Source organism: Perna viridis, chromosome 6 (genome assembly GCF_037379345.1).
Source record: "Perna viridis isolate PV_CMFRI_1.1 ecotype Kerala chromosome 6, ASM3737934v1, whole genome shotgun sequence".
NCBI lineage: Eukaryota > Metazoa > Mollusca > Bivalvia > Mytilida > Mytilidae > Perna > Perna viridis.
The window spans coordinates 26800263-26814931 of NC_142450.1; the positions used below are offsets into that span (position 1 = coordinate 26800263).

General features: G+C 32.1%; 2 protein-coding genes across 4 annotated transcripts in view; one reads left to right on the forward strand and one right to left on the reverse strand.

Moving 5' to 3' along the window:
* Positions 1 to 5189, forward strand: part of LOC148614290 (uncharacterized) — a 91656-nt gene extending 86467 nt beyond the window's left edge. Inside the window, exons 100-105 of the mRNA XM_088588342.1 lie at positions 1921 to 2038; positions 2449 to 2612; positions 2872 to 3024; positions 3387 to 3614; positions 3880 to 4044; positions 4252 to 5189. Coding sequence (XP_088444468.1) covers positions 1921 to 2038; positions 2449 to 2612; positions 2872 to 3024; positions 3387 to 3614; positions 3880 to 4044; positions 4252 to 4578 — 1155 coding nt within the window. The 3' untranslated portion in view covers positions 4579 to 5189. The remainder of the gene's footprint in view (positions 1 to 1920; positions 2039 to 2448; positions 2613 to 2871; positions 3025 to 3386; positions 3615 to 3879; positions 4045 to 4251) is intronic.
* Positions 5190 to 6680: 1491 nt separating this feature from the next.
* The window catches only part of LOC148614291 (uncharacterized), a 45823-nt gene continuing 37834 nt past the window's right edge, over positions 6681 to 14669 (reverse strand). For all 3 annotated transcript variants that reach the window (XM_088588346.1, XM_088588347.1, XM_088588348.1), the window contains exons 7-8: positions 14552 to 14617; positions 6681 to 14305 (exon numbers count right to left, since the gene is read on the reverse strand). In XM_088588346.1, the coding sequence (XP_088444472.1) occupies positions 10585 to 14305; positions 14552 to 14617 (3787 nt within the window). In that variant the 3' untranslated portion in view covers positions 6681 to 10584. The remainder of the gene's footprint in view (positions 14306 to 14551; positions 14618 to 14669) is intronic.

A 14669-nucleotide genomic window follows, 5' to 3' on the forward strand; every position in this document is an offset into this window, starting at 1 on the left:
GAGCAGATTGATATTTGGGATGCTGTTTTTGTTAAGTCTTTAATTCATTAATACTGAAAAAAGAATATATTTATCAACAGATTTCCAATAAACCTAAAGATTTCCAGGTACCTATATGAAAAAATCCTAATAATAAAATAACATCATTTGTTTCACTAGATATTGATTAGAAAAAAAAAACAACAAAAAGTTGAATCTTTTACTATTCTATAATATTAACAAAAAAATAAACTATAATGGTTTCTATATTATCTTTGGGTTACTTTTAGAGTTCTATAGTTTTCTCTATTTCTTGTTCATGTTTAGAGTTAGGTTTGTTCGATATGTACATTATATTTGAAATGTTAAGTAGCGTTTATCTAGCATAGAAATGATGGTAACTTCTAATGCCCCAGTTGACCATCCAGTTGAAGAAAACACTAATGCAGCACTGGCCTACACAATTTTTACTATTCTAAATAGATTGTTCTAGGAATATGTTAATAATGTCCTGTAAATTAATGTTTGCCAGACACTGTGAATGTACTAATTAAGATACTCATATCCATTTTGGAATGATTTACCAAACGCGTATTGCATACATTGAAATTACTGATGCAATGTGATCAGAACTACTTGGCCATTTCATCTACACTAAAAGAAAACCTTTTGTGCAGAAAGAAATTCTTCTTAAATTATTTGCAAGATATGTAGCAATCTGCTGATCAATGTTCTGCCCTGCAGATGGTGTTAAAAATTTAGTTAGATATCACAAGAAAGAAAACAATTCCTCCTCCAAGATTGATGTTGTGAAGAAAGGAGATAATAAAAAAGTAATGAAAACAATTTAATCAGTTCAGAGTAGGATTAGATTTAGACCAATTTTGGCCTGATTTCTCAGCTTTGTGCTTTCAAAGGTTTTCTTTTGTGGAACAAGGAAGTAGTTTTAACTGTAAAGCAACCTTCATTGTTGATTCCTTATTTGCAGAAACATTTGATCTGACCATTAATACATTCCTAGAGCAGTCTGATTATGTATAGCACTCCTTCTAAGAATGTCAGTTTGAATCCTTTACTAAAACATCACTTTATTTTATTTCACTGTTACCCTCAGGATGAAGGATGCCCGGTATGATGATAGTTAAATAATCTGAGTGTGTTGTGTGATCCACTTACTTTAAAGGCAACTGTTGTGTAGAAAATAGAACATCTTCCTGCAGAAATTTGGAAGGGATACATGTATATAGGACCTTTCAGTACTGTCTTTTGAAAAGCACTACATGTATTAAGACATATTTACCAAGAACAATTAATCAGATATGTAATTGTGTGCAAAATGGTGATCTTTTTATTTTAGATGAAAATTTACATGTAACATGATTTTCATCCATTTTTGTGACAATTTAGACAAAAAAATTGCACATGAATATTGCTTTATACAACAGTTGTCTTTTCTTGACTAATTAGTTAACTCCCCTTGCACAAAACCAATATTTTTTTTTTAATTTACATTGCAATTGATAGTGACTTCTGGGGGGAAAAGTTTTTATTTCATAATTGTTTATGCTTTGAATAACAAAAGTTCTTACGTTTGAGGCCAGTAAGATACTGATAATTAACAGAAAATAGCTTGATGTGTGAAAATAACAAAATGATTATTTATCTTATTGAAATAACAATAATTTTCTATGTTCTGTATAAAAATGGGGTTCATTCACATTTCTTCTACTAAAATGAACTGAATTTATTCACTATTTTGTCAAAGACTTTTCCTACATCCTTTAAAAAAATTATTGTGTAAGGACCTTAGTGATTACCACAATTAAGCAGATAGAAAAAAGTGTACTTAGAATTGTTTCAAGGCTTTGCAACAATATTATTGCTTATTACATTTTACAGTGACTTCTGATTAGCATATTTAAAATATTCTTTCTATTTTAGACACTACTTGGAGATGACCAGTATGTTTTTACCAGACTTAACAAAGTATTTGATGCCATGCCATCATCAAAGAGTCTTCAACACAAGATGTTCCCAAGACCACCCACACCTTTTGATGGTTAGTACATCCTTGATATGTGTATAGAGTATATTGATGTCAATGAATGCAGAAGTGGAAATTAAAGGCATCACTTCATCAGTTATTATCATATATACATTTGTTCTGACATCAGTACATCCTACTCATGCATCTACTTCACTTGTCCAAAACAGTTAAGTGCACCATTTTAATGTGTAATAGCAGTAAGCAGATATAGAAATTGCTATGTGGAGTAGATATGCTCCAGTGGTTAATTGAGTTGACAAAATGTTACTGTATAGTATCTTTGCTTTCCAGATTTTGCTGTGTTAAAGGAACAAAATTCAGTCTTTATGATTACAGTCAATGTTTTTTCAGTCTTAAGACTGAATATTTAATTAATATCTATCATTACATTTGTATTTACTCTGTCACTTTATCTTCTTTAGGTCCAGCACTAGCTGGAGTGAGCAAATACAGCAACAATCCTTGTGTAGTAAACATGGGAGTATTCTCAACAGCTAGCTTCTCCCTACTCAAACTGAGAAAAGATGTGGAATTGTGGGAAATCTGTAACAGTCTTCTACAGAAAGTGCCAAAAATACTAACCAAGGTATGACCATTTCATTTCGGTTTCATTTATTTAAGCACTAGAAAGTTCATGGCTGGCTGCATTTATTTGACAAATGAAAATTATTACGTGACAAATCAAATTATTACACACGTTGCCTTATTTTCTTATCTCTGTTGATTATAGAATCAAAATCTGGTTTGTTAGTCTGGTTTATAATTCTGGTACAATGTTCAATACTTGTAATAGATTGTCAATCATTACAAAGTTATTTCATGACTAATTACATGTAATTCTACAGGACTTTGTTTTGGAGAGAATCAAGAAAGCCAGTGAAACTGTAAGGCTTGGAGAACCAACAAAAGTTCCTGAGTTCCCTAACATTAATACATTTATCATGAAAGAAATTGAAATTATGTCAGCGCTAGGATTAGAGATTAAGAACACACTGACTGTAAGTTTTTATTGTATTATTCACATTTCCGAGAAATATTGTGACAAGGGAAGTAATTAAAGTTTTCAAACTCTGAAAATCTGACATTGAATGTTCATTTATATGACAAGTCAATATGTGTATTTTAAGTTTCGTAGGGAAAATGTGTTCAGTTATTAATGTATTTGCAAATGCTTATTTTGTTCATCTCAAAACTCCTGTTGATTGTTTTTTAATGACAGCTGCTATAAAATATTGTATTCCATTAGCAGTACTTTGAATTTATATTAAAATTCAGTGACATTTTTAGAGATGTATGTTGTAGTTTTAGTACCTAGAAAAGTTTCATTGTTAAGTGAAATTTTCTAATTTATATGTTACAGGCAATCAAGAATGCATGTGAAACAGAGAGCTTCGGTGATAATTTATCAGAACAGATAGTGTCAGCTGCTGATGATCTATACCACATGCGTATTCCACAGACATGGTGTCAGATGGCTGGTAGTGCTGCCCCACCTCTCACAATGTCTGTAGCCGCTTGGCTTAGTGGAGATAAGGATCGAGATGGACTGCTAGCCAGGAGTATGGCACTGGAGAAATTAATTGGCCTGGTATGTTTGTTCGAGATATTTTATTGAGGAAAGAATGGTTTGTTACAGCCAAAATCAGAAAATATTCAGGAAATCATTTCTTTTGTTTATTTATAGTTCTGGTTTTAAGTTTTTGTTCATACATACAAACCTGGCATGATAGCAACTTTTCAGATCTTGTAAAGAATGTAAAGAATGAAAACAATGAGTGGAATAAGTCTATTTAGATCCAAACTATTCAAATTGTATACATATTAATACACCATTTCTCTTTTTTTTTTTGCAGCCAAGATCTAAGGTACCTGTATGGACCTTGGGCCAGTTCTTCAGACCTCAGGCCCTGATAGCCATACTGAAACAGGATTATATAAGGAACCATTGTGGAGATAGATCAGGATACTTTGACCAAATTGTTATCAACTCTGATATCACACCTAGAGATGTTGGGCATGTAAGTATGTCATAAGTAAAGAGTAATACCAGTAGAAGTGGGCTTTACTATATTGGTCTTGTCTGTCTGTCTGCTTGAATAAGGTTGTCATTGTTTGCTGTTCTCCGATTTATATACACATCGTTCAGAAATAAATAGCATTTGTTGGTTCCATGCAAAATTGCATGAAAAGGTTAAACTATAATGATATTTTCAAACTTTTTGCAGATAAGAGAGCCACCAGTAGAAGGAATGTATGCATATGGCATCCATTTATGGGGTTGTGCATGGGATAAAACAGTACTAGAACTAATGGATTCTCCACCTAAACAGGCTTGTGTAGCACTCCCTGTGGTGCACCTCACATGTTGTCAAATCACAGACAAAGCCAACCAACAAGATCCATCCAAAATGGCCGAGGTTTATTCTTGTCCTGTGTATGCCTCAAGGATTGCTGCCCGAGAGCCAATTTTTGAAATGGATGTAAAGAAAGAGGGCATTTCTGCATACAGATGGGCTCTTAGAGGACTTTCTGCTACTATAAGGAATTATTGATTTATCAGTATAAAGATTATTGAAGTTTAAAAAATTGTGTGATTTTTTTTTTTATCACTTTACTTCTAGATTACTGTGACTGAAATGGCAGGAAATTATGGATTAATGATTATGTAAGAGAACTTGATTTGATGCTAGGAAGAAATTTTGCACACATTTTCTCGATCTGACTTAAGACTAGTATTCTTTGAATGTTTCACTTATAATATATAACTGCCACAATTTTATGAATTGGCATTTGTACAAATGATGCAATAATTTTAGAAATATTGTTTCAAGACATTTAAGGAAACATGAAAACATTCTGTTATCAGCAATATTGGAACATTAAAGAATTTTTAAACTGCTAAGGACAATAATATAAACCTTCCATCCTTGTTGATAAGATGTGATATTTTTTTTCTTTTATTGTATGTTTTTTTTTCTCACTGATGAATGCTATATTTAAATGTGTATTTATTGATATTTGTTGTTTATATTTTTATGACAATGGTTGATTATATTTCTATATTTTGACTACCGTCCAGTTTTAAGTGTCAAGGAATTGTAAAACTGCTGAGATATTTACATGTTTAATGATTTTATTTAATAAACTGTTTTGTTTCAAACTGTCAAGTTTTATTTTTCTTTATCAAAAAGAAAGCATTCTTCTGTAGTGACAATATCTGAGATATGAGATACAACACTAGCCCATGATGGAATAAAAGATTAGATATGATGAATAATAAAGAAGGTAAATTATGAAAACAAAATGTGAATTTTATGATAGCGACTATCACTGACTGCAGGGACACATGCATAAATCATGTATTGTAGTACTGTAGTGTTAATTATTCAACTATGTACTAGAAACGACTTAGCATGAGCAGTTCATGATAAATTGACCTACAAAGTAATCAGACAACAGAACATTCAAACCTTACAAAGAAATTTCAGTTAATAGACGGTCTTTGTAGAGGCATTTACATGAAACATATGAATTGTGATGTAGTGATGCAAATGCAGATATGACTGACTGCTTCATATTAAACTGAAAACCTCAACATGGATGCAGATCTAAAAAAGCAATACCAGTCTTGTTTTCCGTAATTTTTGTTGTAAGCAAATGACCGGATGCATTCAAAATAAATCAATCCTGAATTTAAAAAAAAGTATTAAGGACGAGAAAATTTAGTCTTTCAGATAGGTATATATAATACTTGGTTAAAAATACTATGAAGTGTGGTTGCAGCTTTTATGAGTGCTAATTCTCTGGATTTATATTGTTTACCACCAGATTTTAATGTACCAGTTTATTATCCTACAACAAACTGATAATGAAATGGTTGATATCTATTCCTGTTGGTATTTAGGTTCGTTATCTTTTAACATATATTGGCTAAATATCCCTCTGACTGTAGACAAACATGTTTATCTATAAAAAAATGTCGAGGCATCTCCAAACATGAGAAAGATATAATAATATAAGTGCCATGTTTTTTTTTTAATCAATTCTGCAGTGATAAATATGGTCTAATTATTTACAGTTTAAATCACTTATTGTGTCATGGTCAATACTGTCTTTTTATTGGCCAGAATGTCAGTTTGAATAGTGTTCACTTTTAATACATGGGGATTATCTCCACTTCATTTTAGTACTTTTCACAATTGATAAAAACAACACTGCGAAAGTTAACTCAGTTTTGGATTTAGTTTATATAAAACTAATGTAACTTTCTCGTATCTAGGGGATGCTATGCTTTAAAATTTTGTCTAGATAAATAGGTTTGTAAGTCCAAGGAAAATTTGTGGTAAAATTAGTAGAAATGTAATAATGAATCTGAACTCTGCATGTACCTGGTTTGAAAATGTCTGTTGCCTCTGTTTCTGGATAGATGTATTGTGAAGATGCTTAGATGCTTCAGATTATTTATTCATCACATTTTGTAGGAGTTATAGAACATTTCATGTGGGGTGGGGTACATATATGTGACTGATCTTTGACAATGACCTAAAAATTCAAAGGTGTTCTCAAGCTTTTCATTTAAATGCATCAGGTCATGGAAGAATATATATATATTTTGTCTACTATAAAAACCAAGGCAGAATTTACAAAGCAGAGCAAACTTGTAAATTTTAATCAACTTAAAGTAAACATATATGTAAACAAAAAAAAATAATAACAAAAAAAGGTTTATGATTGAGTAGAATATCTTTGGTTGTTACAGCGAGTAAATAGCTAACCAGGAAATACACACTTTTTTGGTCTACCTTTACATTATAAACTGCTTTGGATATAAACTCACCAATTTACAAACTTTCTATAAGAGGTAGATTCAAATACCTATGGAATAATTGATAGTTTAAGACTCCTTGACAATTGATCTGTTAATTACCCAAGACATTTCATTAGTTAATGGCCATTCAATCAAAGAAAGACCAACTCCCAGATGTTAAACATTTTACTTGCTGTAAATGATATACTGGTACAAAATGCCTGAGAATACAATAAAAATGTTAACTTCTATGACAAAAAAAGAAAATAAACTTGTGTTTCCACCATTTCAACAACTAAATTAGGAAATTTTGGGAAGCAAAATATTCTTTAATCAATATGTTTGGAATTACTCTAGTGTTTTTACACAAAACTTTTATTTTGACTAAGTCTATCATATGAATATTATACATTTCTTCTAAGACCTTTTAGATTTTGGTACATAAAAGATTTGTTAATGAATATTTCAATGTATTACATGAAATAAAAATTATCATACCAACACATATAACCCTAAATGATGAAGTAAATCCTTAGTTTAAACATCCTTAAATCTTCAACTTATTATCTTATGTTACCTTACATTACACATGTTATATTAAGGGTGTTATATAAAACCAATAAAAAGTAACTGAGTTGTTACAACTTAAATATATACAATGTAAATAGTGTGCATAAAATTATGATCTGATATTACCACATAGATGACAAGGAGAAGTTTTAGTAAATTAATTCAGTTTGAAAAATAATAATAGTGACATTTAAGTCTATGTAATTTATTACAAAAACTTTTCCCTGTTATGTAATCTATTAAAAAAACTTCTCCCTGTCAAAGACAAATGGGAGAAGTGAGCACAAAACAAGGATCTCCTACTAGATTAGACCCTGAGCCAAATAAGGACAAGAAACTTAAATAGATCTACTCCTGTAGAATGTGATAAAAAAACAAGAAATTATATCAACAAAACACTAATACTTATTTCTGTACTTAAGTCATGCATGAAACAAAGGCCATATTTATAAAGGATGAGGAACGATTACTCTTCCATATAAATTAATTTAGATACAATTTTTTTCATTCTCTCTTTCAACTTCACTTTGTGTAATCTGCAGCACCAGAGTAATGACACATTTATAGAACATGATACCACATACATGACTTCATGCAATATTACATGCTACCATTTCTAATGTTAAATAAGAATGAAAGAAAAATACAATCATTTTAAAAAAAAATTCATGGTTTCCTTTTCCAAAAAAAAAAAATAAGACAAAAACTGTGATTGCATGCATGCTAATGTAAAGAAAGCCCTAAAAGCTGAACAATCAAATGAGCTACATATACGCTCCTTGAAACATTCACATGCATTGTTCATGTCAGGGTAGGAAACTCAAATTCTATCCAGTCCTGAGTACAAATTTTCAATATATTTACTATATGGCTAAATAGATTTTTGCTACAATCAACCAGCCCTGCCAAAATATAGCCAGTCTCGGGCTGGCAAGCAGGCTACTATTTCTAACTCTGTTTAAGGTGCGTTAACACATTGCTTTGCGTTTGATTAACTGTACCATAGAAGTGTTTGTTAAATGCACGCTGGGAGCATATGTTTAAATGCATGATAGGAGCATTTGTTTATTTTTGTACATTCATTATTTCCTTTATTCAACTGTTATTTTTATATTTTTTGCTATCATTTTTTTTTATGTATTTTCATTAATTATATTTTTGATTTTATTCTTCTTCATTAATATTATTTTTCATAGTTCTTTTAAAAACACGCTATAAGTGTTAGTGTACCGTGTGTTTAAATGCATGCTGACAGCATTCATTTATCATGCATTTGGTGAGCATTTAGTGTGCGTTTAGGCATCGTGTGTGCTGGAAACCTAAACGTCTGAAGAAGTGTACATGTCAGTTTTGCTTACAAAAAATGTGAACAGACAGACAAGGTAATAAGAACTATACATTTATACACATATTTAAAAGAATAATAATGCCTTCTGCTTTAAACTGTAAAAATACACAACACTATGAGCACCTTCAATAATAATAGCACCAGTAACATACATTGTAAATGAAAAAAAAGAAATTGAGAGTTTTCATTCAAAATCTATATACAGCAACATACTTAATATTTCCATAACATGGTGAAAAGGGCAAATCAATTTTAATTTTACAGGAGAGTTATCTTAACATACAGAATATAACTTGAGTAAAAAATTATATTCTTTTTTATTGGTACATTTATATACATGTAAGCAAAATAATGCAGTTTTTACTTTTCTATCAATTATACAGCAATCATTTTATGAAAAGATTAATTGCCTGAAAACACTTAGCATATGGTTAAGAATGCATTTGACTTTTCAAACACCAGACGGTGATTAAAAATCTAATCTAAGTTTCCCGAATTTTTTCTACAAAGTTTATGAGATGAACCTATTCTCTCTCAGTCTAGGTCTCAATTTCCATTATTTCTCCTTCCTCTACTAATGAAATAAAGATTTTAACGCGCTCAATTAAGTTGAAAATCTTAATCAATTAAATAATCTTAAAACGGAAAATAATTCAAACCACTCCTTTCTGTAGCCTATCTATTTCAAAAACCAATGGGAAAAGGGAAAAAAGAGATTTTAAACTTTAATTCTAAATGATTTCAGTGATAACATAAATTGTATAAAAAATATCAGAAATATAAAATTTATTAAGAAATGATTGTCATAGCTTTCTTAATTGCATCAAAATATTGTGAGCACATAATCTTACAAGAACAAAAGGCTCCCAGCAGCCTGAATCGCTCACCTTGTTGAATTTTGCCTTTCAAAGGCAATAAATTAAACAAGAATTGTCCAACAATTTTGACTCAAGAAGTCTTTGGTAGGTCTTATCACAAGATCTTTTCAACAATTGAAAGTTTCTTTTAATCTATCATAGTTTTCAAGATATTGACTGAAAACCATTTTAAAAAAAAGTCATTTTTCCCCTTTCAAGGTCAATAACTCTTACAAGGAGTCTTAAGAAGTTTGGAGTTATAATAATATGGATCATTTCAGCTATTGAAAGAATTTGGATAAACTGAACGGTTTTGGAGATATATGTGAAAAACTACTATCTGACCCCTATGTTCTAATTTTAGTAATGGCGGCCATGTTTTTCAACAAATCAAAAATCCCCACATAAGATCTATGCAGGATACCCAAAGGAACACTCATACCAAGTTTGGTTTCAATTGGTCAAGTAGTGTCAGAGAAGATTTTTGAAAGAAATAACATTAAAACTAGCAAAAATCGTTGAAAAAGGGCAATAACTCCAACATGGTTTAACGGATTAAAACCAGAATTTGACCAGAGATAGATCTCATCATGCTGAACACTTTTACACGTGTCAGAATTCAGCTAAACCTAACGGATTAGGAGATATATGTGAAAAACTTCTATCTGACCCCTATGTTCTATTTTTAGTAACGGCAGCCATGTTTTTCAACAAATCAAAAATTCCCACCCCAGTTCTATGCAGTATACCCCAAGAAACATTCATACAAAGTTTGGTTTCAATTGGTCAAGTAGCGTCAGAGGAGAAGAGTTTTGTATAATTGTTAACTACGACGGCGGACGCCAAGTGATGGCAATAGCTCACATGGTCTTTGGCCAGGTGAGCAAATAATTTGGATGACAAGTTTTTCTGATAAGAATATTCAAATGTCAACACAAAACATTAGTTAATACTCATATTTACATCCAACTACAGTCTACCATTTATATTTAGCATTACTACGCCTTTTCTTCTTTGGTTTGGATTTCTGATGACCAGATCCACTTATACTGGTTCCCTGAGCTTGTTCCTTAGCATTACTCTCAACTTTTTTAGACTGCTGGGAACCAGACTTAGCAGTCATCTGATCCCCTGTTTCTACTGACTGATGACTGTGCCCAGTAGCAGTCTTCTCTTTTTCAATAGAATCACTTTCTTTATTAGAAATGTTTTGACCTCCTGATTTTACATGAGTATTTGCAGCATGATTTTGAGAACTTGTGGAACTTCTTAAGTCTTTTGACAAACGAGTTAAATCACCATCCTTTTTTGATTTTTCAACATCTGTTGTAGCACTAACTTTATAACTGACTTCCTCAATGCAGGATTTTACATCAGAGTGCTTGGATCTAAAGGTTTTGTCTTGCATTTTAGTATTTTTTGATTGATTAGGCTTGTTTGGTTTAGTACTTTCTCTATTCTTTGTATCACTTCTGCCAGCCTGTTTGTCAACAGCAGGACTTCCTTTGTAAGTCTGCTGCTTTGAGTTACCACTATGAAACCTGTTTCTATCAGAGGTTTCATAATTTTGCCTTTGATAGCCACTTTTTGGAGTATTGCCATGACTACCTCTTGGGGTGCCAGAAGGAGTGCCTCTTCCACCTGATTTCTGACCACGATATTCATAAGTAAAAGAGCGGAATTGTCTTGGAGAATTGTAACTGTGCCAGTTGTCTGTTGGCTGTTTACAGCTGTCATGTCGACTGTAACCATAACGACCAGGCGTGGAGGAACCCTGCCAATTTCTGTCCTTGAAAGTTTGTTTGTAAGGAGACTCATATGACTTTGAATACTGAAACTTTGGTTTTTGTGTCCTAGAATTACCAACTGGTTTTTTATGAATTTTTGACCTTGCAGGTCCACCATGGTCAGACTTCGAAGACAAACTCTCTAAAGATTCAGCTCCACTTAGACCACATCCTTTACACAGAAACTCACAAGAGCGTACCATATCAGAGCTCATTTGATCTGCATATAGTTCTGGAGATGATTCAGTATTTCGCTCATCATGCAAAAAAAACCTGCCATTAGGAGTCATTCTTCCAGAATTCCCCTGCTCACCTGATGACAAAACTTCTACAGTGGGAGAGCTATTCTGAGATCTATTATCAAGTACAACTGATTTCTCCTTTGCAACCATTTCAGTTATAATATTTTTCAGATCTTTTTCTATGGATTTGATGTCTTGTTCATTTAATTCTTCGCTAGATGTCTGTACATCTATTCCAATCTCATCATTCAGTTTTTTATCCATTAAGAGAGCATTACTTCTTTTCCCCAAATCAGACTGACAAATAGACTCGGACTTCATATCATCTATGTCATTCTCACCAACTTTCTGAGAAACATGTGTAAAGCTTTCAACATCAACACCCTTTTCATTTGTTTTATCAATACTAATAGAATTTTGAACAGAACTGCTCTCCTGCTTCTCAAATTTCTCTATACCAAGATTATTGACAATGTTAACACTTTCGACGTTTTTTTTTAGCTTCATTTCATCAATACTCTCAGCTTCAAAAGCTAGTTTCTCAAGTTCTTCTTGTGCCTGAGCTATACACTGATCCTCAACAATGGCTTGAACACTGGCAGTGAGTAAAGACTCAGTGTCTATTTTTGCAGATAAGCCAACTGATAGGACTTCCTCATCCAGCATGTCTTTCCTTTCATCACACCTACATGGTGCATCATCGTACTTTGTTACTTTCATCAAATCAGGTGTGGCAAAGGAAATATCAACAGAATCATTTTCTAATTTTGTCTGTATTTGCATGCCAGCAACATCTGCAATGATTGCATGAACACTGCGAGTTAAAGCAAGAGCCTCCTCTTCAAATGTCTGACCTGCCTTAATAATGTCCATGTTTTCTTCATCTTTAGTTCCATTATTTTCAACTATTGGACCTGCTTTATTTAATTTTGAAGGCTCTACTTCAGGGTTTCCATTTTGATCATATGATTGAAGAGACTGAATCATTGTGCCTTGTTCTATATTGTTTATATTTTCTTTGGATTGTCCACCATCTAAATCTTTCCCCACTAAGGCATTCTTATGAGAATCAAAAGTTAGACTGATTTCATCACTATTTGAGTTGATGTTAACACCTGTATTTTTCTGTACAAGATTCAATTTTGCCAGATAGTTTCCTTTCCCAGATTCACTTTTTTCTTGAACTGTTAGTATTTCTTCAGCTTCAAAACCTCTTTCTGCTATTTTAGTTTTAACAATGAAACCTTCACCTTGCGTTTCAACTTTAACATCAGCTATAACTGGATTTACTTCCCTTTTTGGTTCACTACTTGATCTCTTATCACTTTCAGTAGCACATATTCCATTAATATTTTCACTGCCTTTTACTACGATCTCCACATTGTCATCAGACTTGACTACTTCAGATGTTTCAGCAAAGTTTTTTTCATCAAAAATTGAATTTATTACCACATTGACTGATCCATTACATGAACTGTTATTCTGAGTATTAGTCAGGCCATTGTTCATGGTGTTTTTTTCATATTTCTTCTCATATTCAGTTTCAACAAGAGACAAAAGTGAGGTGAGAAAGCCACTAACTTCCTTCCTGATACAGGACTCTGTGGAATCTGTTTTTTCAGAGGTTTCCACATCAATTTCAACATTCTTCTCATATTTTTCTCCATTTTCCCTGGGCGATTTTAAAGCATCTGCATAACTGATGGAGGCTACCTTGGTCTCCTTCGGAAGGTTAGCTATATTTGAACTTTTTGTTCCATTTTCATCACAGAATGATTTGAGTACTTCAGTTAAAGGTTGGTGCTTTTCAACTAATATATCACTATTTTCCGTCTGATCCTGAACGATGATAGCATTTTCAATAACCTTTTCCTCCATTGGATCCTTTTGTATAGTTTCTTCATATAATTGTTTCTCCAGTGGTCTCATGACACAAATCTTTGACTTACTTTCAATGCTTAATGATTCTGATTTTGCAGAAACTACCACATTTTTACTGCTCTGAACTTTCGATGAATCAACTGTTTTTTTAAATGCATCAACTTTTGTTTTTAAAACAGTCTTGGAGTCTCCCTCATTAACAGTTTCTTGGTCTCCCTTTAAAAGTTTTATATCCTGTTTCTTTTCTGCAGCATTTTCCCTCACAACCATCAAATTTGGATTGGTCTCTAATCTAACATCTGAATATTTCATTCTAGATGACCTTGACTGACCTTGATTATCATTTTGTTTTGACTGTTGAATATGACCTTCAATTTCATTTTTAACTTTGGCCTTTTCAGATGCATTTTCTGTAACAATGTTCATATTTGGGTTTGTCTGTAATCTTACATTGATGTATTTCATTCTTGATGATCTCCCTTGGATTCCAGTGTAATCCGTTAGTTTAGACGGACCAGTGGACTCTATAGCCTCCTTTTGGTTATTTTCTGTAATTCCTGTCAAAGTTGGATTAGTTACATCAGCACTCTTTATTTTGGGTTGCTTTGAATTCTCTTCACTGTCTTCCTTTTCAATTTTTTCAGTTTCTTCCATAGGTTTCTCAAGATTATCTTTGTATCCAAAGTTTTCTCTCACAACTTGTAAGTTTGGGTTAGTTTCTAATCTCACATCTCTACACATTCCATCTTCTGATCTATTTGAGTATTCTGAATAGCCTGCCTGACGTCTGAAAAAAAGTTATTATGAAACCATTTTGAATTACAGACTTGAAGAATATTAACTAAGACATCTTTTAAAATAGCAATTCTTTCATGGTAAGAAATTTTAAAATTATATCATTATTCAATTGTAAGAGAGGTTTGATCAGGTTTAGAGAAGTGCTTGTGGTCAATTTTTTGTTACTTTAGCTAAACACAGAAATATTTAACCATATTTCAATTTAATATTTTTTTTCATCATTTGACATGCTTACTTCTCTTGTTTTTTCTTTTTTCTATCCGCATGTTTGTCTTTTCGTCCTCCAAGAGGTGGTAAATTCCTGCAAGGATTGTACATGTTTTAAAAATGTTGTTTTTATCCAACTCTGAACC